Source organism: Podarcis pityusensis (genome assembly GCF_964106645.2).
Source record: "Podarcis pityusensis genome assembly, chromosome: 9".
NCBI classification, from domain to species: Eukaryota; Metazoa; Chordata; class Lepidosauria; order Squamata; family Lacertidae; genus Podarcis; species Podarcis pityusensis.
The window spans coordinates 70704459-70727808 of NC_138034.1; the positions used below are offsets into that span (position 1 = coordinate 70704459).

The 23350-nt window shown below is 41.7% G+C and overlaps 1 protein-coding gene across 5 annotated transcripts in view; it reads right to left on the minus strand.

The window, feature by feature from the left end:
* The window catches only part of CTNNA2 (catenin alpha 2), a 528364-nt gene that overhangs the window by 341621 nt on the left and 163393 nt on the right, over nucleotides 1-23350 (minus strand). For all 5 annotated transcript variants that reach the window (XM_081020737.1, XM_081020736.1, XM_081020739.1 and 2 more), the window contains one exon: nucleotides 22431-22634. In XM_081020737.1, the coding sequence (XP_080876863.1) occupies nucleotides 22431-22634 (204 nt within the window). The remainder of the gene's footprint in view (nucleotides 1-22430; nucleotides 22635-23350) is intronic.

Below are 23350 nucleotides of genomic sequence, written 5' to 3' on the forward strand. Positions count from 1 at the left end.
CCTTCCCATAAATATGTATTATCCATAGCTGCAAGCTTTCATCTGTTTAACCAGCCAATCAATCAACTAAATCTTGAACTAATCAATCATTAGGGGAGTAGGGACTTAATGAATTTTAATTGGTAGGAAAATAATTTATATGTGAGTGCACTCTTCATAACCAGCACTATTTGTGTATATCTCTACCCGAACACAAAATATCCTATAAGAAGCAGCACTTGGTTAAGCAATCAGTGAAGCTGAACAAAATTCTGCATTTGTTGTTCCTTAGATAAGCCAAGCTGTAAAATCAGATATGTGTTGTTTATAAACAGAAATGGCCTTGAACATTTTCATTGCCATCATATTTAATATGAATCTGAAAGTTTTAAAACAGTTCAGAAACCAAAGGAGAAGAACTCTGCCTTGAATTTACCCTCTTTAGATCAAAATTACAATCTGCTTTTACTGAGTACCATATGGTTTTCAGAAACAGAAATCTATTTCCAGTTTGATATTTGTTAAGCTAGATAGCAGACAGACAGATAGACATGCCAATGCTTAGTACATCATACAGCTGCATAGTGCAATTCCATTTAAGGCAGCAGTAAAATACCAACTTTTTCACTATACATATGCTAGATAAATGTACATTAACAACCAGCCATTGTGGATATTCACCATACTTCATGGTAGATGTGTACATATCTGTCTACAAAGAGGGAACTGTGCACATTTCCCAGTCAATATAAATAATATTCAACAGGACTTGGAGAACATGTACATATTTAGAGTACATTCTCTGGCCAATATGCACAAACTTTTAAAGTGTATTCAGAGCAGAGCCCTAAATAGACACTGGTGAAAAACAAGCATATCTACACATATTACTCTCCTTCCAGTTGTACACAACTCATCTGGAAGGTGTGTGTGTGTGTATGAATAAGAAGCATAATAATGAATCCTTCTGGCCAACAGAGTGCAATATTCACATAAATCTGAACATGGCAATGGCCGATCCTGATGACAATGATGTGGCAAAGTCACCGTGTCTGAACAACTGAGTAAAAGGAAGTATGCATCACTCATTCACACTGCATACTGAGGTAATAAAATTTCAAAAAAATCCAAATTTCTCTTGCCTAGCTTTGATAGAGCCAATATCCTATATTCTGTACAATTCTATACAAATCTGAAAGGGCCCTAGTGGGCCAATATTAGCGCATTACGATTACCACCACCAAATCACTATGTGAGACATAAGAAGCAGTAACACAGGCCATGTGATAAGCATAATGTGTGGATTAACTTTCCATCTTACCATCCAGGAACCAGCTGTAGAATGGCATTATTCAAAAAGCAACTCACAGGCAGCCCATGGACCATTATAGCTACAAGGTACTATCATCATTATGCTATGTATTTCTACCCAAATGAGTGGATGGTTTGTATAAATAAGGTAACAGCCATCTCACATCTACCTACGAGGCTTTCAAAGGCTGAGTACTTTTGTTCCCCGAAGTAATTTGCCTAAAGAGCTAAATCAAACTAATGCAGTTAGACTACTGTGGGGTTAGCCATCTGGTTTAGTGGCTCATTAGTAAAGAAATGACCCCTATGCATAAAACACAGCTGGGTCATTCCAAGCTAATGAGCCTTCAAGTTTTATTGTCTGCTACCTCTACAATGGATGTGTGTGGATCGCTCAGATAAAGTCTACTGTTATCACATACCTATAGTGGGTCATGGATTTTACTGACTGAATATTAAGAATAGTGGACAATTAGCATTTTCACTTGCATAACTTTAACACAGCTTAACCACTCACCTTGAGCCCTAGTAATATGGCAGCCTTATCTCTTAAATTATTAAGTACAAACAATTCCATGGTATACACTCAAGGTTTAAGAAGGGGAAGCACACTTGAGATTTTCTTGGATCAGAATTTGATCCAAGTTATGCCAAGGCTATTTAGCATTACTCGCAGAATACATAAGAAGGCTACAGAGTCTCCATGATTCAGAGATTTCCAAGAAGAGATCAAGCAACCATCTGCTTGGGGTACCTTGGAGATACAAAATGAAAAACTGGATTAGATGACACTTTCCACACACATACACACTAATTCCTCTTTATGCCATAGTATCAAAGCAGTATTTTGAAGGTTGTTTTGCATGCAATCTGAACTCTCCTCAATAAATACTTTTCCCCATCCTTAATTATTCTCAATCTCTTCATTACAGGCATGCATTGCTTCCTGTAATAGCAAACAGAAATTAAAAATGGAGGCAAAACAGTGCCACTGAGAAACTATAGAGGTTCATCAGAATCCGGGGGGGGGGGGGAGAGGGGTGTTGCATGATTATTATTTTAAGATCCAAGGTATCAAAACAGAAACACTTCAAAACAGGAGAATGAGGACTGAGCTTGTTCAGGAGCCCCAGAATGCTGAATGTCAGAAAAGTAAGCTGGAAAACTTTCTTTTGGGGGAGAAGGTTTAGTCATGCTTATTGTATCCTAGCAGACATGTGACTGACCAGTTCTGAAAACTGAATAGGAGCATATGTTTATACATTGTGAACTTTTGTTGCAGATCCTATTTGTTCAGACCTAATGGCTAACTCCACTGTATGATACTTCACTGGTTGCTTAATCAAGGTATGAGGCTGATGGTTCCCGTCATCACTACTCCTCAAGCAGTGGTTCTCAAACTTTTTTCTCTGGATCTCATTTTCAGAATAAAAATTTTCTTGTGCCACACTGATTTTTTTCTCGATAAGAAATACATTAGAAAACAAAAAGAAATAACTCATAGCAGTGCTTTATTTATAACATGTAACACAACTACTTCATAAGATGATCATGGGACATCCAGAAAGTATAAAATAATTATTTTGATGCTATGCTGGAATGTTCAAATGTTTCTTTGATCATCCTTAAATCTTTCCACCACACTTGCCATTCTCTCCTGCCACACCCTGTGAGAACCACTCTCTTAAGGGAACAGGAAGTTCCCTTCCTTTTGAGCACAGCATGAATGAACATGGAAGTCGCTGCTTGTTTAAGCCATGAAAATGGCAAGATGAACAGTGGATGGCTGCAGCTCACTGGCAGAGCATTTGCTTGGCATGCAAAAGTCCTAGGCTGAATCCCTAGCACCTCCAGTTAGGGCTGGGAGTGCCCCATGTCTGAAAGAATCATAGAATTGTAGCGTTGGAAGGGACTCCAAGAGTCATTTAGTCCAACCCCCTGCAATGCAGGAATCTCAACTAAAGAGAGAGTTGCTACCTGCTGGTGTAGATGATACCAAGCTAGATGGTCCAGTGGTCTGATTCAGTATAACACAGCTTCCTATGTTCCTGGCCCCATCAGCTTTCCCAGCACATCAGATACTAATGATATCAAGACATGGGCAAATTTTAAAGCAGCAGCCTGAGTCCTTATTATATTGCATATCACTTGACTTGGTGCAGTCAAGTCAGGTGCACTGATCACCAGTCGGGTGAAAGGCGTAGATTCAGCCCTTTCACAACAGCTGATGGGTACTATCAAAGTTGAGGACACAGACCATCTGGTAGACAAGGGTACATACAACCATTATTAAGTATGAATCACCAAACATACAGCCAGCTCAAGTACCATGATGTGAGTGTGGAGGTTGCACAGAGGCATCCTTTCTGTACATGTGCCACTCTATGAACACTCATTTGCTAACTGGATTCTTCTGAATATATGTATTTTTCCCCTTTCTTTTTTTCCAAGTGGAAAACAACAAATGTTTACTGCCCAGACAGACATTTTGCCAAATAATCCATTTAAAGTGATGATTTACAGATACAAATGTTGGCCAGCACCAACCCCTTCTGCATGTAAAGCACTGCTTAGTTGCAATTCTTAACAGATAGATATTTTAACTTGACTAATGGAATACGGAGTTAATTCAGTGCTTTGAGTTTTACAGCCTTATTTAAATTTCAGTCATTTGAACATGTCTACGTAAAAGCTAAATGAAAGACAAAATGAGGTTATTAGGAAAAAGGTCATGTCTGCAATGAAAATTACATTTGGCACTGTTAAAAAAACATCATAAGCTTGTTAATAAGTGAGATAAATAGGCTAATGTTACTATCCTCTCAGAGTAAGCAGTAATTTATTTTGCCTTCTTTCAAGAAAGAAAAGAAAACCTTAATTCTCTGCTCAAATGGTCCCCTACCGGCATTGTGAAACTTAATTTGGTTTTGGTTTTGAAATACTATAGAGTAACCAACATGGGCTTGCCCATTTCCTGGGATTTCCTGTGTTCAAGGTAACATGATTACATTAGAACCACTGTTTGTTTCTACCTATGAATGCCAATCTCTCTCAGCCCTAGCATGACATCTCCTATCAATGATATATGGCATGGTCTTTAATACAATAGACTAAAAGTAACCAGGGGTTTCATTGCATTAATGTCTCTCTGTCTAATTCAACCTTATCTACTTATTCCGCTTAGCCTTAAAACCCAATTAAAACCTAATTTATCTGATCCCTGGATTCAGAATACTATTTGACAATGAATCTGACAGCCTTGCAGTAACTGCATTACTACACACTGTACCCTAAGGTATTTTGGATAGTGTTTAAAAAATCCAATCAGTGTCCATTTTAAAAGACAAAGAAATATATAGCTGAGACTCTTTGTTTTCACATTGCAGAATAATTTGCCTGATCATAGTACCAAAATAATAACAATACAGTGGTAACTCAGGTTAAGTACTTAATTCATTCCAGAGGTCCGTTCTTAACCTGAAACTGTTCTTAACCTGAAGCACCACTTTAGCTAATGGGGCCTCCTGCTGCTGCCGCACTGCGGGAGCACGATTTCTGTTCTCATCCTGAAGCAAAGTTCTTAACCCGAGGTACTATTTCTGGGTTAGCGGAGTCTGTAAACTGAAGCGTATGTAACCTGAAGCGTATGCAACCCGAGGTACCACTGTAATAAAATTAATGCTATTAAAAGATAAAGTCCTTAGCTCTCTACAGCTCAACTGTGCTTGGAATTTGCATAGATTGGCAACTGTGATGACTCCCTTGTGAGGCCATCTTACAATGCAGTTATGTATCTCCAGCAAGAGATACCCATTGTCCCTCGTAAGTAGTCTTAGGGGAGGAACCAAATATAGCATGAAAGTGGAACAAATGCATATTTTTATTTATTTCACAACTTTTATAAACTGCTTGATTGTAATGAAAGCGCTAAGCAGAAACACTTTGTTACCCAATGTGCCAGCGAATGAGATAATACGTATGACGTTATGTACCGTTAATAGTACATGGCTTGGTTCCTTGATCTCTGTCTCTGTGGATGATGCTGAAGTTGATTAACGGCCTCAGGTTAGAAAGTTTAGAAAAGGCTACAGCATGAATGTGCGAGGCGCTAGCTTTTTCAAGTGAGAAAATATACAGTAACATCTGGGTAAAACGTATCTGGGACTGATTTCATCTCAAGACCTACTGGTGTAACATACTTAAGGGCAGCTATTCTTATCTTCTTTTTCTGTTCTATTTCATAGGGGGAGACGTTTTCCCCAGCAATAATACAAACTAGCTTACAAACATTGCTAGTCAATAAACTCTGTGGACAAAAAATGAAACGCCCAAGCACACCGCCATATTCAAGTCAGCACTTAATGACTGGCTTGCCGGCTTATTTTATAATTTACTGATTACATGGAACTATTATAACGAACCACATCTCACACTGCAATCATGTTGTGACTATATTGTCAGCTAACTAGGTGTCTCTCCTGTGATGTCTGCTTTTTTTACCTACATGGTAAAAGCACATTCAAAGTAAATGAAATGCAATCCTCTCTGCACCCCTAATTTTAGGATATCCAGCTGTGGGATTTAATATACTGGGATTCAGAATGTGATGACGATAGGTGTTAACTGGGAGCAAGAAATACAGAACTGGAGTTCATTCACAAAGTGATTCTGTTTTTATACTCTAAACAAAGGCAACAGGAAGCTTTGTCCCTGTAAAATTTATATATTGGTTAAGGACTGCATGCAGTACACAGTGATGAGCATTTTACCTCAACTCCTGCTCATATATACCCATCACCTTCTGAAAGAAGCAGCTTGCTGCCAACAGATGCCCTGTCTCAACCACCAGTAAGTCCCCAAATCTTTTAATACTTTTATGTTAAAATACCAGAAGTGGGGCTTCCTGCTGACCTTTTGTAGGACCATTTACATCGTTATTATATGCTGGAGAAACCGTCAGAATACAGTGCCTTGTTAAAGATCCTGTACCTCATAAAAATAAGCTCTGCATTTTGTTTATTATTATTAAATTCCATTTTTATTATAGCTGTACCACAGCAGAATACAGATCTTTCAATTATGCAGAAAAGTATTGTAGTGTGCAAGTATGCCATCTTCTGGCTGGCCAAGAAAGCACTTTATATAGTGTTTTTACAATCTGCTATAAGGGTTGTAAAGCTCTCACATTACAACCACTGCAAAAAACCGAACAACCCACAATTACAATACTGATTACAGCAAAGACATATGTATATCAAACATACATATGTGCCTTCATCTCTACATTCATGTAAGAAAGGTGATAGGTTCACAAATGCAAGGCATCAATTGCAGATGGGGAGGGGATCACACACTCAAGACCACCCAAAAGATAGAAAACTTATACATTCAAAAACGTATGTATATCAAGGGAATGTTTATATTCCATACAGAAGACTGATGGGGGGTGGGAGGTGGAAGGAACCCTTCATGCTGCAGTTCACCATCGTTGCAATGCATTGGCAACACCAACCTGTGCAAACACAATGGGCTCCCTCGCCATATATTTGTGCACAGGCATGCTTGTATGATATCCAAATGTCAACATCTGCTTTGGGAAAAAGGTGTTTCACTGCAGCTGTTATAATGTGCAGACCTGTCCAGAATCTCTGCAGCTTAACAATCCTGCTGCGCCTAGATTCGCAAAGCAATGACATTCAGGAATACAGTGGTGCCTCGCAAGACGAAATTAATTCGTTCCGCAAGTTTTTTCTTCTTGCGAGTTTTTCGTCTTGCAATGCACAGTTTCCCATAGGAATGCATTGAAAATCAATTAATGCGTTCCTAGGGAAACCGCTTGCCAGGCTGGCGGTGCGGAGAAGGGCTTTTCTCCCCACCGCAAGCCTTCAGGACAGGTACGGGAACAGAGGGGAAGGCGCGCAGCGCTTTCCCTCTGTTCCCGGGGCTTGCGTGGGAGGAGGGTTTTTCCTCCCCACCGCCAACATTCAGAACAGCATTCTGAATGTTGGCGGTGGGAAGGAAAACCCTCCTCCCACCCCAAGTCTTCAAGAAAGCCATCCGATGCCGGGCGGCGGGAGAAGGTGTCCCCCCCGCCCGGCACCGGAGCTTGGCGGCGGGAGGAGGCGTTCCCCCCCCGCCCGGCATCGGAGCTTTGTTCCGATGCCGGGCGGGGGGGGAGGAGGCATCCCCCCCCGCCCGGCATCGGAGCTTCGTTCCGATGCCAGGCGGCGGGAGGAGGCATTTCCCCCCCCCGCCCGGCATCAGAGCTTCGTTCCAATGCCGGGCGGCGGGAGGAGGCGTTCCCCCCCCGCCCGGCATCGGAGCTTTGTTCCGATGCCGGGCGGGGGGGGGAGGAGGCATTTCCCCCCCCCGCCCGGCATCAGAGCTTCGTTCCGATGCCGGGCGGCGGGAGGAGGCGTTCCCCCCCCGCCCGGCATCGGAGCTTCGTTCCGATGCCGGGCGGGGGGGGAGGAGGCGTTCCCCCCGCCGCCCGGCATCAGAGCTTCGTTCCGATGCCGGGCGGGGGGGAGGAGGCGTTCCCCCCCCGCCCGGCATCGGAGCTTCGTTCCGATGCCGGGCGGGGGGGAGGAGGCGTTCCCCCCCCGCCCGGCATCGGAGCTTCGTTCCGATGCCAGGCGGCGGGAGGAGGCATTTCCCCCCCCCCTGCCCGGCATCAGAGCTTCGTTCCAATGCCGGGCGGCGGGAGGAGGCGTTCCCCCCCCGCCCGGCATCGGAGCTTTGTTCCGATGCCGGGCGGGGGGGGGAGGAGGCATTTCCCCCCCCCCGCCCGGCATCAGAGCTTCGTTCTGATGCCGGGGGGGGAGGAAGCGTTCCCCCCCCGCCCGGCATCGGAGCTTCGTTCCGATGCCGGGCGGGGGGGAGGAGGTCCGAGGACAGTGGGGAAGATGCGCTGCGCTTCCCCGCTGTCCCGGAGATTTCCCTATGGGCTTTCGTCTTGCGAAGCAAGCCCATAGGGAAATTCGTTTTGCGAAGCGCCTCCAAAACGGAAAACCCTTTCGTCTAGCGGGTTTTCCGTCTTGCGAGGCGTTCGTCTTGCGGGGTACCACTGTATTAAGCTTTTGCATGTCAAAAGCAACAAAGAGATAGAGGACAAGTCCTTTACTGCCCGTGCTCTCAAAGCAACCATAGAGTTGGAGGACGCCTTGTAGGCCATTTAGTGCAATCCGTTGCTTGACACAGGAAATCAACCCAGCTTCAGCTTGAAGCCCTCTAAGTACCTGCTTCCATAGTTGAACTGCTTGTTAAGATGTTGCTCTCAATGCTCAACCTAAATCTACCCTCCTGTCGCTTAAGCCCATTTGTTCTTGCCCTGCCCTCTGGGGCAGCAGGGTCTTCTCTTCCCTAAACTAAATGTATTCAGTTCCTACAACTTTTCCTCGTGGCGCTTGTTTAGCAGTTCTCTTACCATCTTTGTTGCCCTCCTCTGAACATGTTCCATTTAGTCCATATCCTTCCTAAAGTGTGGCAGTCAGAGCCAGACACAGTGCTACAGGTAACAGCAGATTAGTGAAGAAAATAGTGACACTATGGTTTCTTGTGATTAGAAACTAGGGTCTCCTTCATGTACCCTAATATCATGCTTTGTTCATTCTTGCCCAGTTTCCCATTCTATCAAAATTGTTTTGAGTTGATTCCTATCTTTGGATGTTAGCTTATCCCTCTCACAATTGCAGCATCCACAAATTTCATAGGAATTCTCTCCACCCCTCTGAGTACAATTCCCCACCAGATGGTATTAACACCTAGCCTGTGCTTAGCCAGTTCGCTAACTGAAATATCAGGGCTGACTGTGTCAAATACTTGAAATGTATAAACTGCCCCTCATCCCCAAAGTTCCTTCACACAGACTTTCCACTCTAAAAACACAGAGAGAAAGAGAGACAGAGAGTCAGGATATTTATTAAAGCTCTAGTTTGGCCTTTACATGCCTCAGGCTCATTCACAGACATCACCAGGGAAAGAAACAACATACAGGAAACAAGCTGCCTTGAGTTTCCATTGGGAAATAAATATTTCTGCAAAGCACAGGACTGTCAACTCCCTTCCGTCGGAGGATATCTCAGGGTAAGCTTGGGTACAAGGCACTTCCTTGGAAACATGACAACCCAGAAATGGAAAATGTAGCTGGACATCATCCCATCAGTGCTCCTGCGCGAGATCATGGAGCCCAAAATATGCACTTTCTTCAGGGTCGTGCTCTTACAGCGCCCCAAGAACATGCGTTTTGAGCTGCCGCATGAGATCATGGCCCCCCAAAAGCACTTTTCAGGGTGAAATGTTGATGTGAAATTGTGCGAGATCATGGCTGCCGTGCTCTCACAAGGGAAAATGAGATGTCTTGATTTTTCCAGGAAATTTGTGGGTTATGTGATTAAGCCAGGAAGATTTCCTCAAGAAATAGGTTTCAGCTTAATAGGGTCCCTCCTAGATCCTGTTATACCCAGAAAATACAGAGGTTAAAGCAAATTCCTGAGGCATTTTCTCAAACCCCACACAGCTCTAGAGTACAATCATTCACTGATCCCCCTTTCCCTGGTTAAGTCACCGGGGGGGGGGGGGGATCTGCTCAGTCATTCAGTAAAACTGATCCCTTAATTTCTTCAGCCTAACACTATAACATAAAAAGGCTCACTTTGCAAAGTTGATAATATAATTGTGTGTGTGTGTATAACTAACATCTTCTTACAGAAATTATACAGCCAAAAATTATCAACAGGGACACATCTATCTTATTTTCCTCTGCTTTTACAGGTCTCTTCTAAAGCAGTGCCTACAGTCAAAAGCAGAAAGCCAAGGATGATTTGCAGTGACCCCAAACCAGCAAAGAAGCCAAGCATCTACTGAATTTTAAGTTAATGTTCAAGAACTTTGCTGAATTGAAGTCTGAAAAGTGGCAAGGAGTAAGCTCTCCCAAGAGCAGAGTCAAAAGAGAAGGAAAGACATTTAGGAAGAATTCTAAGGGAAGTTCTTTCAACACCAGTGGAAATGTGCAAGGGGACCAGAAGTCTGTGTGAGTCTTACTAATAAAGTCAATGTCCAAGAGCAGTTTGAGAGACAGAATGTTTGTTTGTGAGTTGAAAGAGGAGAAGAAAATGAAAGGTAGAGAATGAGAGGAAAGGGCGTGCTCAAGCTGCTGATAGCTGAAAGTAAGTAGCCAGAGTAGAAGCTTTAGATTAGGGGATGGACTTTCCATTTTGCAGAACTGTGTGCCTTCAACCACAATATTTATACTTGAGTTTCAACTAGCAGCTCCCTAGTGCTGTTTAAATTCTGTCCCCACCCCCAAAAGAGGCCTGAACTGCAGCATAAGACTTCTGTTCCATGCTGACTGGAGCCATCAATAGGAATACTTCTGTAAGATGCCAAGGATACGCCTTGCAGTATTTTGTTACAGACTGGCTCCCACCCCATAACAGCTAAGTCAAGCAACTTAGTGCTCACACCATGATTGGAACCAACAAGGAGGAAACTAAGAAACAAAGGTGTTGTAAATGCACAAAGGGAGAGGACACAACCCAACAAGGACTACATATTGTAATGAGTTTGTGGGGAAGGGTGTTGAAGTAGACTGTATGCAGAGACCCTTTTAATCCCTGGATCCAGCAAGTGTTAAAATCTAATCAAGGCTTCTAATTCTTGAAATAGCCGGGCTAGCCTCCTGGAGAGCTGTAAGGAGAACCAAGGAAGGGGCTCTGTGGGAGATGGCAAGCCAGAGTTGAGAGCTTTGAGTTTTGGGCAGGGATGTGAGCCAAAAGCAAAGCAGCAAGCAAAGAGAGAGAGCCAGGCAGGATCTCTGCTTGAACCCAAGGCTGTGTTCTTCACTCCCCTTCAAAACAGTGACCAGCGTACATGCCCCTTACAATGTAGGGGCAGGGGGATATACTGTTACATTTTGCTGCAGATATCACTTGGATTTTTTTCTTCAACTTTTTTTTTTACCTCTATCATGTCCAGTGTCTTTTTTTTCCTGAACTAAAAAGTCTCAAACACTGTAGATGTTTCCTCATATGGAAGATGCCCTAAGACCTTGAAATTTGTCAGCTATTGTTTCCTGCAGCTTTCCCAGCTCTCTTTTTGAGGCAACTGGGATGAGGAAACTGGGACTGTACACCACAATTGATGTAATACCAAGTCTTATTATCATTCCCAACCCCCAATAATTTGTAACATGGCATTTACGTTTTCTTGGAGCAAACTACAGTGAAACCAATATCTCCTCCCTAATTAGTCATAGTCCATTCTGATGTCGTTAATGTTGATTAATAATTTAGCCAACTTTGTATCTCACTGTCACCTATCCAGATAATTTAGGGATAACACTAGTACCAGACCTTAAATAGAGGATCCCATTGTCTGTTTCTCACCACATTATGAAAACTCTGCATATATGCTTCCATTATGCATCCTGTTCTTTAACTAGTTACTAATTCATAAGAGGACCCATCCAGCAGGATGCATAACATGGAGGGTAAGTCGGTTTCACAGTATGACAGACAAGCCATAATCTAAAGTACCCAAGAGCTGAAACATAAGATCCTGAGTGGCACAAAAAACCAACTGTATTCATCTCACATGACCAAACGGGGCAAACTAGAGTATTATTTAAATATTGAGTGCACTATCCAAATGTTGTTAATCTGGCCCCAAAATGGGAAGAGAAGGTCTCAAGAGTAAAACAGAAAGCCATATGAGACGTTCAGGATGTCACACAGTGTTTGCTACTTGCAGAGAATAGAGGGCACTGAATTCTAACTGCATTATATTATATACTGTACAGGTTGCAGTGGCACCTAGTGGAGGTATCAGAAACTGGAAGCCACAAATTATCTTACTGTTCTGCATTTGCAATAAGAAGATGCATACTAAAGCCGTTTTATGTATTGGCTTCAGCTGTTTTATTGCAATATGATGCACACTCAAAGCACACTTTCCCAAGCTCTGACAATAATGTAGTTTGCACAAGCACTCTCAGGGGTCTCTACATGAGCACACACAGACACACTTTGCAATATTAAGTATCTGTTTTTCATCAGGATGCAGAGATTATCTCAGCAGCTCAGAAAAACTGCATTTCCTTTGCATTGGTACTTTATGCCTGACACTTAAAAACAAAAACAACTCTATAGAGTGTAATATTTCTATTTCAGCTTTATACAAGTTCAAGACTGCTCACAAAGACAGACCATAAAAACTCATTTTTTAAAATACAGTAAGAACGTCATTTCTAATAAATTATTATAAAGTTAAATTTACCCTTAGGTTTTGTTTAAAAGAAAACCTGACTTAGGATAAGCCACTATAGTAAGTTCAAGCAAGTGGTCACTACTACATTTGCAAGGTTTTCCTTTGAATTCACTGGGGGGAAAACATGCCAATTATACCTGATTTATATTACTAAAAGTAGACTGCCTGCCCCTGGAGAGGGAACAATTTCTTGTGGAAATCATAGCCTAAGCCAGATACAAGCCCCTTCCAGAAAAAAATGTTATCCAGGGTGAATTTGTAATAGCTGAGCCAATAAATATGAAATCCTTGTATGATTAAGTATGGGCGAATTCCCAACATCCTTATAGTAACTAGTGAAAGAGCTGTAAAACAATGTCATCCTTACACTGTGTGGCTGTAATCGTTTTACCATTTTGTTAAAACTGGTTGTGGTCCTCCAGGTTACTTTTTGGCATTGTCCATTGGTGCAATGAGAAAAGTATGTATTGCTATGAGATTCCAAAATATGCCCACAATATGGTTAGAGCAGAGATACCTGTAAACTGCTGTTTAAAGCATTTGTAACCATGCACACTGCCAACCTAGCAGTTCGAAAGCACGTCAAAGTGCAAGTAGATAAATAGGTACTGCTTTGGCGGGAAGGTAAAGGGCGTTTCCGTGCGCTGCTCTGGTTCACCAGAAGCGGCTTAGTCATGCTGGCCACATGACCCGGAAGCTGTACACCGGTTCCCTCGGCCAATAAAGCGAGATGAGCGCTGCAACCCCAGAGTCGGTCACGATTGGACCTAATGGCCAGGGGTCCCTTTACCTTTACCTTTAACCATGCACAAAACAGGGTACAATCTGCTGAGGCAGCAGCAGAGGAAGCCGTTTGGGTGCCTGGGGTGATGTGCCCAGGGGTGGGACGAGGGTGAGATGAGCCACCCATAGGGGCATGGCGCACCGTGGGGCCTCCGGAGCCAGCTTGCCTTCTCCCATTCAGCCACCCTACAGCTGTGGGGGGGAGGCAGCGGGCAGATTGTTTGGGCAGTGCGGACCCTGCACATACCCAAGTCACCGCGTCTCTCCCGGGAGAGACACGTGGCTCAGGTGCACTGCAGACCCCACAGTGTCACCTGACATTTAGTAACCCTCCTTAGTGGTGACACCCGGGACGGCCCGCACCCACCACACACCCCTTCCTCCGCCCCTGTGCTGAGGATCATCTACTTAAAAAAGTATCAGTCACTCGCAGTCTTGTGATGGCCAATGGTTTTCAGCTTATAAATCTGATTCACTGACTGGCCTGTAGAGAGGGATTTGGAAGGACAAAAGCTGATTGCGTTTCCCACAGTATTTCTACTGGGCTGAAATGCACATACAGAAGAAACAATGGTAACGAAGCAGGGTAAGATTATGAATGAACAAATTGTAACTCAGGATGAACTAGTAGTCAAAGAGTCTTATGTTGTTACTGCTATTATTATTATTATTTTTTATCTAGTCTAGTTACTGCCTAAATCTAAGATCAAACTTTCATCCTTCAATAATCTCCTTCCCCACACATGTTTGCACAAGATTGTGATTGGTCAGTAAATTATCTGCTGCTGAAGTTATGGTCAGCTAAGGAAGGCTGGGACCTTGGTCTAGCTCAGGGGTCTGCAACCTTTAAGACAAAAAAAGCCACTTGGACCCATTTCCGAAGAAAAAACTGGGAGCCGCAAAACTCGTCATTATAAAAATAACTTTTTTGTCACTTTTTTATTATTTCTTTGTTTGACCCCTCAGAATTACTCCTCCTCATAGAAATAAACGTTAAATTAACAAATTGCCTTTTTTGTGTGTGTGTTCTTCACTCCCCTTCAAAACAGTGACCAGCGTACATGCCCCTTACAATGTAGCGGGCGGGAAGGTGACGTCGGGATGGTGCGTGACTAACGCACGCACCGCCCCCATGCGATGTCACAGCCAGTACAGCGCCCGCCACAGTGGGGAGTGTCGGGGCGCACAATGCGCCTCCTCCCCTCGCTAGTATCCGCCCCGGAGCCGCGGCAAAGGTGTAAAAGAGCCACCTGCGGCTCCAGAGCCGACCCCTGGTCTAGCTTAAGTGTATAATTCAGAGATTTGAAAAGTTCCAGTCCCGGAAATACACAGTTCTCAAAAAGCTGAGAACTAAAGCCCAAGATGGGTACCTTTAGGAAGCACGGCTGTTGTTGCTGCTGCTGCTGCCGCCACCACAAACAAAACACAGAATGTCTCTCCGTTGAAAGAAATATGCTGCCTGTTCGAATATTAACTTAGAGAAAGCATCAGTCTATCCTCTGTGAATGGAAGATCTAGTTGAGCATTTCAACAGCATGCTAGAGGGAATGAGACCATTGAAGCAAAAAATTGCAACAAATTGTTTAGATGCCTTATTGGCAATCCTAGGGGTTCCACACTGCTACTCTGTTTTGACTTGTGCTTATTGGACGACTGCAACCTAGTATTCTGGACCTGAAAAATGAAGACATGCCAAGAGCAGGATAGTCAGAGTGCAAGCAATTCCCATTAAATAATGGAATCCAGAGATTGCTTGGAGGCTTCCGCATGTACGAGTTTTTGAGCAGTCAGAGCAATGGCTTGTAAGGCCAAGATCTGATTACCAAGGAAAAGTGAAGCAAAACAAGTCTTGAACTACTTTTGTAGTTTGTGTTTGAAAAGCTACTTTTGTAGAGAGTGTGTGTGTACACTATCCATAATAGCTAGGGTTGCCATATTTCAGAAAGTAAGCTTTTCTTTGAAAAAATTGCAAAAAAATGAAGTTTTAGAGCTATTTTCCCCCAAGAAATTGCCAAAATCACTACATCCGATATGGGTTGCCATACATCTGGATTTTCCCTGAAATCTCAGGGATTTCTGCCCAGACACAGTTACCGAGGACCGAATCCGCAGTATGTCCGGGAAATTCCGGACCAATGGCAACCCTAACAATAGCAGTTTCTCATCCCCAGTAACAGACAAATAGTCATTAGGAGGTTTGAGGTAAGGTGCTTTTAGTAAACAGATTTGTTTTATTTATCTCATTAAAATTATACACTGCTTGATTGAGAAACCTCAAAGCAGTTTCCAAAAGATGACACTCAGCTCTATTTCTCCATAACATCTAAGTCACAAGAGGCTGTGTGGGGCCTGGGCACAGTGCTGGGATGGATAAGGGAGAATATGCTGAATTTGAATTCTGGCAAGACGGAGGCACTGCAGTTCCTGTGTCCAAGAAGCTGGCCAGTTACCTGCCCTGCATGTGGTTTTACTTCTCCCCTGAAGGAGCAGGTATCTAGTTTGGAGCTGCTTCTGGATCCAGTTTTATCACTGACTGCCTAGGTAGCTTCAGTGGCTAGAAGTGCCTTCTAGAAGCTCCAGCTGGTATGACATATTTATTTGTTTGTTTGTTTGTTTGTTTGTTTGTTTAGACATACATACATACATACATACATACCCTGCCCATCTAGCTGGGTTTCCCCAGCCACTCTAGGAGGCTCCCAACAGAATATTAAAAACACTATAAAACATCAAACATTAAAAACTTCCCTAAACAGGGCTGCCTTCAGATGTCTTCTAAAAGTCAGATAGTTGTTTATTTCTTTGACATAGGGCGTTCCACAGTGTGGGTGCCACTACTGAGAAGGCCCTCTGCCTGGTTCCCTGTAACCTCACTTCTTGCAGGGAGGGAACCGCCAGAAGGCCCTCGGAGCTGGAACTCAGTGTCCGGGCTGAACAATGGCAGCTGTTTCCATTCCTGGACAGGGGCAGCTTGACGACAGTAGTGCAGTCATCACTTCAAGACATAGAGTGCCATGCACTCTATGTATTGATCTCCTTGTGCCTGGTCCAGAAACTGCAGTTAGTGCCGAATACTGCACTGTGATTGCTGATAGGACTGAGACCCTATCTGCCTGTAACAACCCTGATGTGCATTGGCCCCTGATTTGTTACTGGGCCAAGCTCAAGGTGTTACTATTAGTATACATAGTATATATATTGCCCTTAAAGACTTGGGACTAGTTTACAAAACAGATGGCTTTGCCCTATATATGCCCACTTGACCACTTCAATCTGTGAAACTGGCACTTTTACAACTTTTACTTTTTATAACATTTGTTTCACACCTGCAAGGAATCATTTTTTTAATATGGTGACTCCTATACTCCAGAACATCCTACCCATTCACATTAAGCAGGGGTTTTTTTAATGCACTATTTTAGTGCTGACTAACAAATTTCTGTTCAGGCAAGCCTAAACTGACATGCAAAGTTGACATGTATTTTAATATGTATTTGAAGTTTATAATATTTTGATTTTTTATAAAACTTGTTTCTAACTCTGATTTTTATTGATGTAGTTTATTGTGTATCTTTTATATTCTTTGTTAATCACTTACAAGTTTTATTTACAATTAAGCAGTAGACATTTTTTGCTAAATAAATATAAACGAGTTTGATCACAGGCAATCAGGAGGCAAGGTTAATTCTTTCTGCAGCCAGGATATGAATGCCCTCAATATACAGGGAGGACAAACTAGAAAGTATGATCAATGGCTTGGAAACAATCCATTTCTGAATTTCAACTACCTCTTCAAACAAAATTTAGTTTGACACACTTCTTCTAAGGATTCAGTTGCTTTGACATTTGAGATGAAGATGAGATTTTATCACCAAATCCTTTTCTTCCAAGCAATAAAGTCTACTGTGTTAAGAAAATGATGCTTGCAATTCACATCTCTGATCCAAACTCAGGGACAAAACTTCCTTGGACTTATCAAAACTAGCTGAGTTAATAATGTTCAGATTGCTAGCATGTACATTTAATAGCCTGGATTTTCTCAGTATTCCCTGAAAAGCCAGAAATACAAAACTGTGATCAATTGATATATAGCCCTTTCTAGGCTACCGTAACTAAATTAGGCAATCCTGATGACTCAGCTAGCACCAATCACTGATGAGTGAGTTGGAGACGGCTATGGATATTTTGCTGTCTCATGAATGTAATTTACTGCTCACTATCTCCCAGATTAACCTTGTACAGTTCCAAGTCACCATTTGAAGGAGTACAAAAATTATTCTCCTTTCCTTTCAAGCATGAGGCTCAGCCAGAGATGTTAAATATGGGTTTCGGTAGTATCTTGTGAGTTCATAGATTTTCATTTCCCTGCGACCTTTTTCATTATAGTTTCGTTCTGCTTTCTAGAACAGCTGCCTCTAAGTGTTCAATAAAATATTTCATCTTTCATTTACCGTCAAGCCTACTTGACATAGTCTTATTTTGGGGTCCATGAAAACTATTTATTGTACTTCATGGAGCAAAACCACCCAATGCTTTATGATTTCTTTACCTTAGAAATATAAGATCTTTCAAACAGAATCAGATGGATAGACCATCTTGTTGAAGTGGACTCTTCCTTGTCTGAATCCAACTTTCTCTCCTGCCCTATCATAGAAAATCCGTATGGGACATTTCTGCTGCTTTTTTCCACTGTATAGGAATCTCTTTGGGTTTTCAATTTCAATCTTTCTGGTTTGGTTATCATTCTCCACAGCCTTTCACTGCACTAAGTACAGCTTGTAATTATGCTAACTGCTTACAACAGCTGCCAGCTATCTTGTTCACTTTTTAAAACACATTGAGAATGATGTCACCCTATCCCAAGGATTCCTTGAGGCTAATGCTTGAACCAACCTCTCATTTAAACCAAGAAAATAAATAACCATTGATGTGCTATGTGATTGGATTGAACCAATTGACTTTAAATAATCCCAAATCTGTTTAGCCCCATTTCAACATCGCTTAGGGGTCTGACTCCCCATTCCACTGCTATAAGAGTTCTGCTAAGAACTTCTTTCTCTCTGACAATTCACTGGGCAGATTGGCAGGTTTGGTCAGCTGACAGTATAACTGAGAAGAACGCTCATGAATCATCTCAGAAAGTTTCCAGCAAGAGGTACTGTGAATGACAGGATATCAGTTGCTAATTTAGACACTGAGTTGGAGATAACTGGTGTTTCTGCATAGCAGTATTTGACACTGCTAGCAATCCTAAAAATGAGTCTTTGGTTTAAAAATACAGGTATAAATACTATCTTTCAATTCTTGGAATATAATCTGAAAGATATATATCAGGCATAGACAAACTCGGCCCTCCAGATGTTTTGGAACTACAACTCCCATCATCCCTGACCACTGGTCCTGTTAGCTAGGGATGATGGGAGTTGTAGTCCCAAAACATCTGGAGGGCTGAGTTTGCCTATGCCTGATATATATTTTCATTCTCCTTCAGTGTTGGGCACATTTTAAAAACCTATGTGATTCAATGAATCACAATGTGTCTATGATGGCAAAGTGGCGGAGGATTGGCCCCACTGTTTGTATAAATTGTTCAGTCTACAAATATAGCACAAGCACAAGTGCCGATTGGGTCACATTTTTTGTTCATCCCACAGAATGTTCTGTTTTCACTGGTGAGCAGAAATATTAAATTAACCACTATGGTTGTCTGTTCTACATTCTTTGTAGCAAAACTGAACCGAAAGGTTCTTGACCACATTTATTTGTTTATTTAATAAAATTTATATGCCGCTTATTTGAACAAAAGAACTCTAAGTGGTTTTTAAAAAGCAATCCAAAATACTGATGAAAAAGATTGACATGATTATATTGACAGCCAAGCGCACCAGCTTTGTTAAATATCTGTGCCTCATGAAACAACATATTACAGAACATTTCTAACTATTGGACATGGTTTATTGGTCTTCACAAATAAAACAGATCTACAGGGCCAGTTGCTCTGTGGCTCATTGTTGCTAGTTCAACTCGGTGTGGATAATATTACAACTGTGGGGCAAAACCCACAGCCCCCCTCCATAACACTTTACATCTTTAAGGCACAGTTTTAACATGGCTATAGAACATGCACATGTAGATGTATACAGGGGGAAAAAGAAACTTTAAGAATTTCTCCAAGCGCTGCTTCAGAAAATAAAAGCAAAGTTTCATAATAAATGTCTTCTGCTATCACAAAGAAGTTTTCACATTTTAAAAAAACAGGCACTGCTAGTAAGGGAAGACAACCATCCATCAGCCATGAACCATCTAAGGGAAAGACCTTTAGAGCTTCCACCAAAAAGCAGTAATTCCATAAGACAAGACTTTATATTCAGCAATACCAAAGCAGTATATTTCACATCATCATAATCACCTGTTCTTTAACTCTCTCATTTTATAGCTCTCACCTCGAGATAAACCTGCATTCACCTTTTATTGTCAATTGTACTCAAACATCTTAACTGTCACCTGATAAAATACAGCAAGCCATTTCTATCTGGGAAGGAGAGATTCTTTGAAGTCAGCGCCATTTGACTGAATGGTAAAAGTGATCTGATGCATTAAAACAAAGTTGCCTTTGCTACACATAAAATAAAGCAATGGGGATTTTGTTTTTATGCTGTACATTTATGGATTTTCTTAAGAGGGATACAATAAATAACTCAATATTTCTTGAACCTTTACATCTCAAAGGAGGTAGGGTGAAGAATAGATAATGCTCAATTTGCGGTGCACTTTATTACTGCTGGACTAAACAATTCATTTTGATAAGCACGGTCCACAACTGAAAAGCATAAGTTCTCACCCACACCGACACCCCAGTTTAGGACATGCAATGGCACAATACCGGTACATGAAATTGTCAAGAAAAAATGGCTTTGGAACATTGATAGATGCCTATGCAGCCTTCTGAAAAGATATTCTATAGTATTATCCATGATTTACTTAAAGTATAAAATGCTCTGTTATTCAGAAATATACAACTCTTGACAACAAACAAAGAAGTTATTCTGCAACATTCCAAGTGCTAAGTGACTGGTGGTGGTTTTTTATGTTGTACATTTCAGAAACAGAAATAGTAGAGCAAACCATTTGCCAAACAGCCATTAATGGTTCAAATCCAGAAATGTCTTGCTGTGATGTACCTTTTAACGGAAAGACTACCCCCAATATTGCAAAGTGCAACATTCCCTGAATAATATAAAGTATTGTATATTTTGCTAGGAAGATTGTGGTTCATATGCCTGGAAATTCAAATCACTGTATTTAATAGATTTCAAATATTTCACTGAGTGCACTTGCCATAATGATAGAGATTACTCAGCACCTCCAGGGAACTCACGCAAGTCACACTCATTTAATAGCTCCAATTAGACTGTTAGCAAACAGCTATCCTTCCTTTATGGTTTCACTTCCTCCCACACACATTCCCACATTTGTCATAACAGTTAATAATGGAGGAAATTATGCTTCTAACTAATAAATAGAACTGTGTGTGTGTGTGTGTGTGTGTGTGTGTGTGTAAGAAACATAAGGTAACTGTTTAAGGCTCCACCTGACTTGCACATTTTCCTGCTGAGTACATATCTAGCAGAATTTACCCATTTTGTGGCAGAATTTGAGCTTTTTAGAAATAGAAAAAGTGCAAGTTCAAAAGCATTTGCAGATATTTTATCAGAATTGTGTGTCGTCAGGGGAATATACCCAGTCCCCTTTCACGAGATGATAAAATGTTAGAAAACAAATGTATTGCTATGGTAAATTTGTTTCTTAAACTTATTTTTAAACATGCAAAAAGACGGTGAGCATCCAAAACAAAGGAGATAACTTAAGATGCTTATGAAATGTGGGTTTTATTCTTTAGAAACAGCTGAACAAGTTTTGGCCTGCTGTGACTAAAGGTGTTCCTTAGGGGCTGTTTAAAAGATAATACATCATACATAAGCAGGTGCTTTGAGATGGTAATTTCAGTCATCTGTTAATGTGGATAAGTAAAACAATTAACAGAGATCGGTGCAGGCTTTCCCCCCCACCCCATTTTGGGTAAGTATGCATAGGCCCATATGCAATTTGTATATAATCAATTCAATTTGTTTGCTGAATAATTACCTAATGCATTGTTTTCTCTACAGCCACAGAAGAAGGTATTTAATAACAGGCCAAAACATAGGCTATTTTTTTAAAAGAAAAAGAAAAAGAAAAGAAAATCCTTCTTAAGCTCTTAACCAACTCTTATTCTGAGGTTCTTAGAGCTTTATACATGATTTGCATGTTAGGAAAATTTAAGAAACAGATAAAAGTTCCTGGAAGCTTTAAAGAGGGTTCCAGAATTTTCCTTAGTGTGTAGGAGTGGCACCCTAGGCTTGACTGCCGTCAGCTGGAGATGCAAATAAAGGGAGGAAGTTGCAGGCTGCAGTTTCTGCACAAGCACACGCACACACACAAACACACAAACACACACTATCAGCACAGACACTGACAACAAGGTTGGAAGTAAGACAATGTGTGCTGCTGATACTGTGAGTTTTGCTGTGTCAAGATTGTTAATTACTGGACTGAGATTATACCGTGCTGGAGAGATAGAGAAGGAATGTAAATAGTTTGTATACAAGAGTAACAGAAATGCTTGTGCAACCAGTCAAGCAATAAAGAAGCTCTTGACTGTGAATTTGAGTATGACTTCTGTTCTTGTCCTCTGCCTCCGGGGAAAACTCTACTACAAACAATAAGAAGTGGTTTTACCGAAGTGCCACCACACATGCAGAGTAGCGCAGCAGAAGTGTGTTGGAGGTAACCTCTAATATTGCAGTAATGCAAACATTATTTAGGGTCGAACCACCACAGATGAACCTAGTGTGCCTTTACATCATTCCTCGAAGGATGGTCTCGCAAGACTTCAAAATGCGGAATTCTTTCCGTTACTTAAACTGACTGCCTTGGTTGCGAGTGGTCAGGACTCTTAGGATCTAGCACAGCATATACACCTTTAACCATGTCTATGGAACCATTTAACAATAAGAGAGGAAGAAGAAATCAAAAAGCAGAATGTCACTTACATTATTCATGTATTCACTAAGCAAGTCCTGGAGGGCTTGTCGTACAGCATTGCACTCAGCTACAATTCTCTCCCGGCGGTCATCACGAGTACAGGAGGAGTCTGCCATGAGCGCTGCACCGCTGATAATGCTCTCCAACCTCTCTTCAAGAGATGGTCGAAATCGGGCTTCACTGAACGTCATGGGGTCTAAAATGATCTTGTTCTGAAAATTTAAAAACCATCAGCAATTAATTGAGGAACTCATGCCAAAACAGCTGGTCCTGAAAGAATGTATATAATTGTTTCAAATTTCAAAATTAAAGTTCAACATATATCTGGTGAAGGAAAGCACTGCAAATGCTTAAAGCATAAAAATGTAACCTTCAAAGAAAAACAAGTGATTAGAAGTGTATTTTCCCCCTAAATCGTCCTTTTTGAAATGTAGCAAACATTGGCTGCATCTGCATTCAGTACGTCAGAATATGCATATGCAGGTCAAACATATATACTGACCCTTTGCGGCTGCTTTGTTCCTCTTTGCTGAAACACCAAAACAAAGCAGGGTTCATTCCTTAAGCACTGTTTCCTGTTACATGCCAATCAGGAAACCATGGTTAATTGCTTAAAAATAAGCCACAATATAATGACATAGTTTAAAGCTGCCTTCATATTGTGGCTTGTTTGGAACACATTTGGCATCGTTTTGAGGAAGCCATGGTTAAATACTAAATCCTGACTTGTTGCCGCTTCTTTGAAGCAGGGAGCAAAGCAGTAGAGATGCTGCCTGGCTGCAGTTGTGTACCAAAAATATGGTAGGTTTATGACATAGGATTCCTGACTTAATATTGCATGCAAATGATGCCACTATTAAGTTAGGTGACAGGAACAGATCACATTACATTCACATCCCCACCCACACTACTGATCAGGTAGGTACTT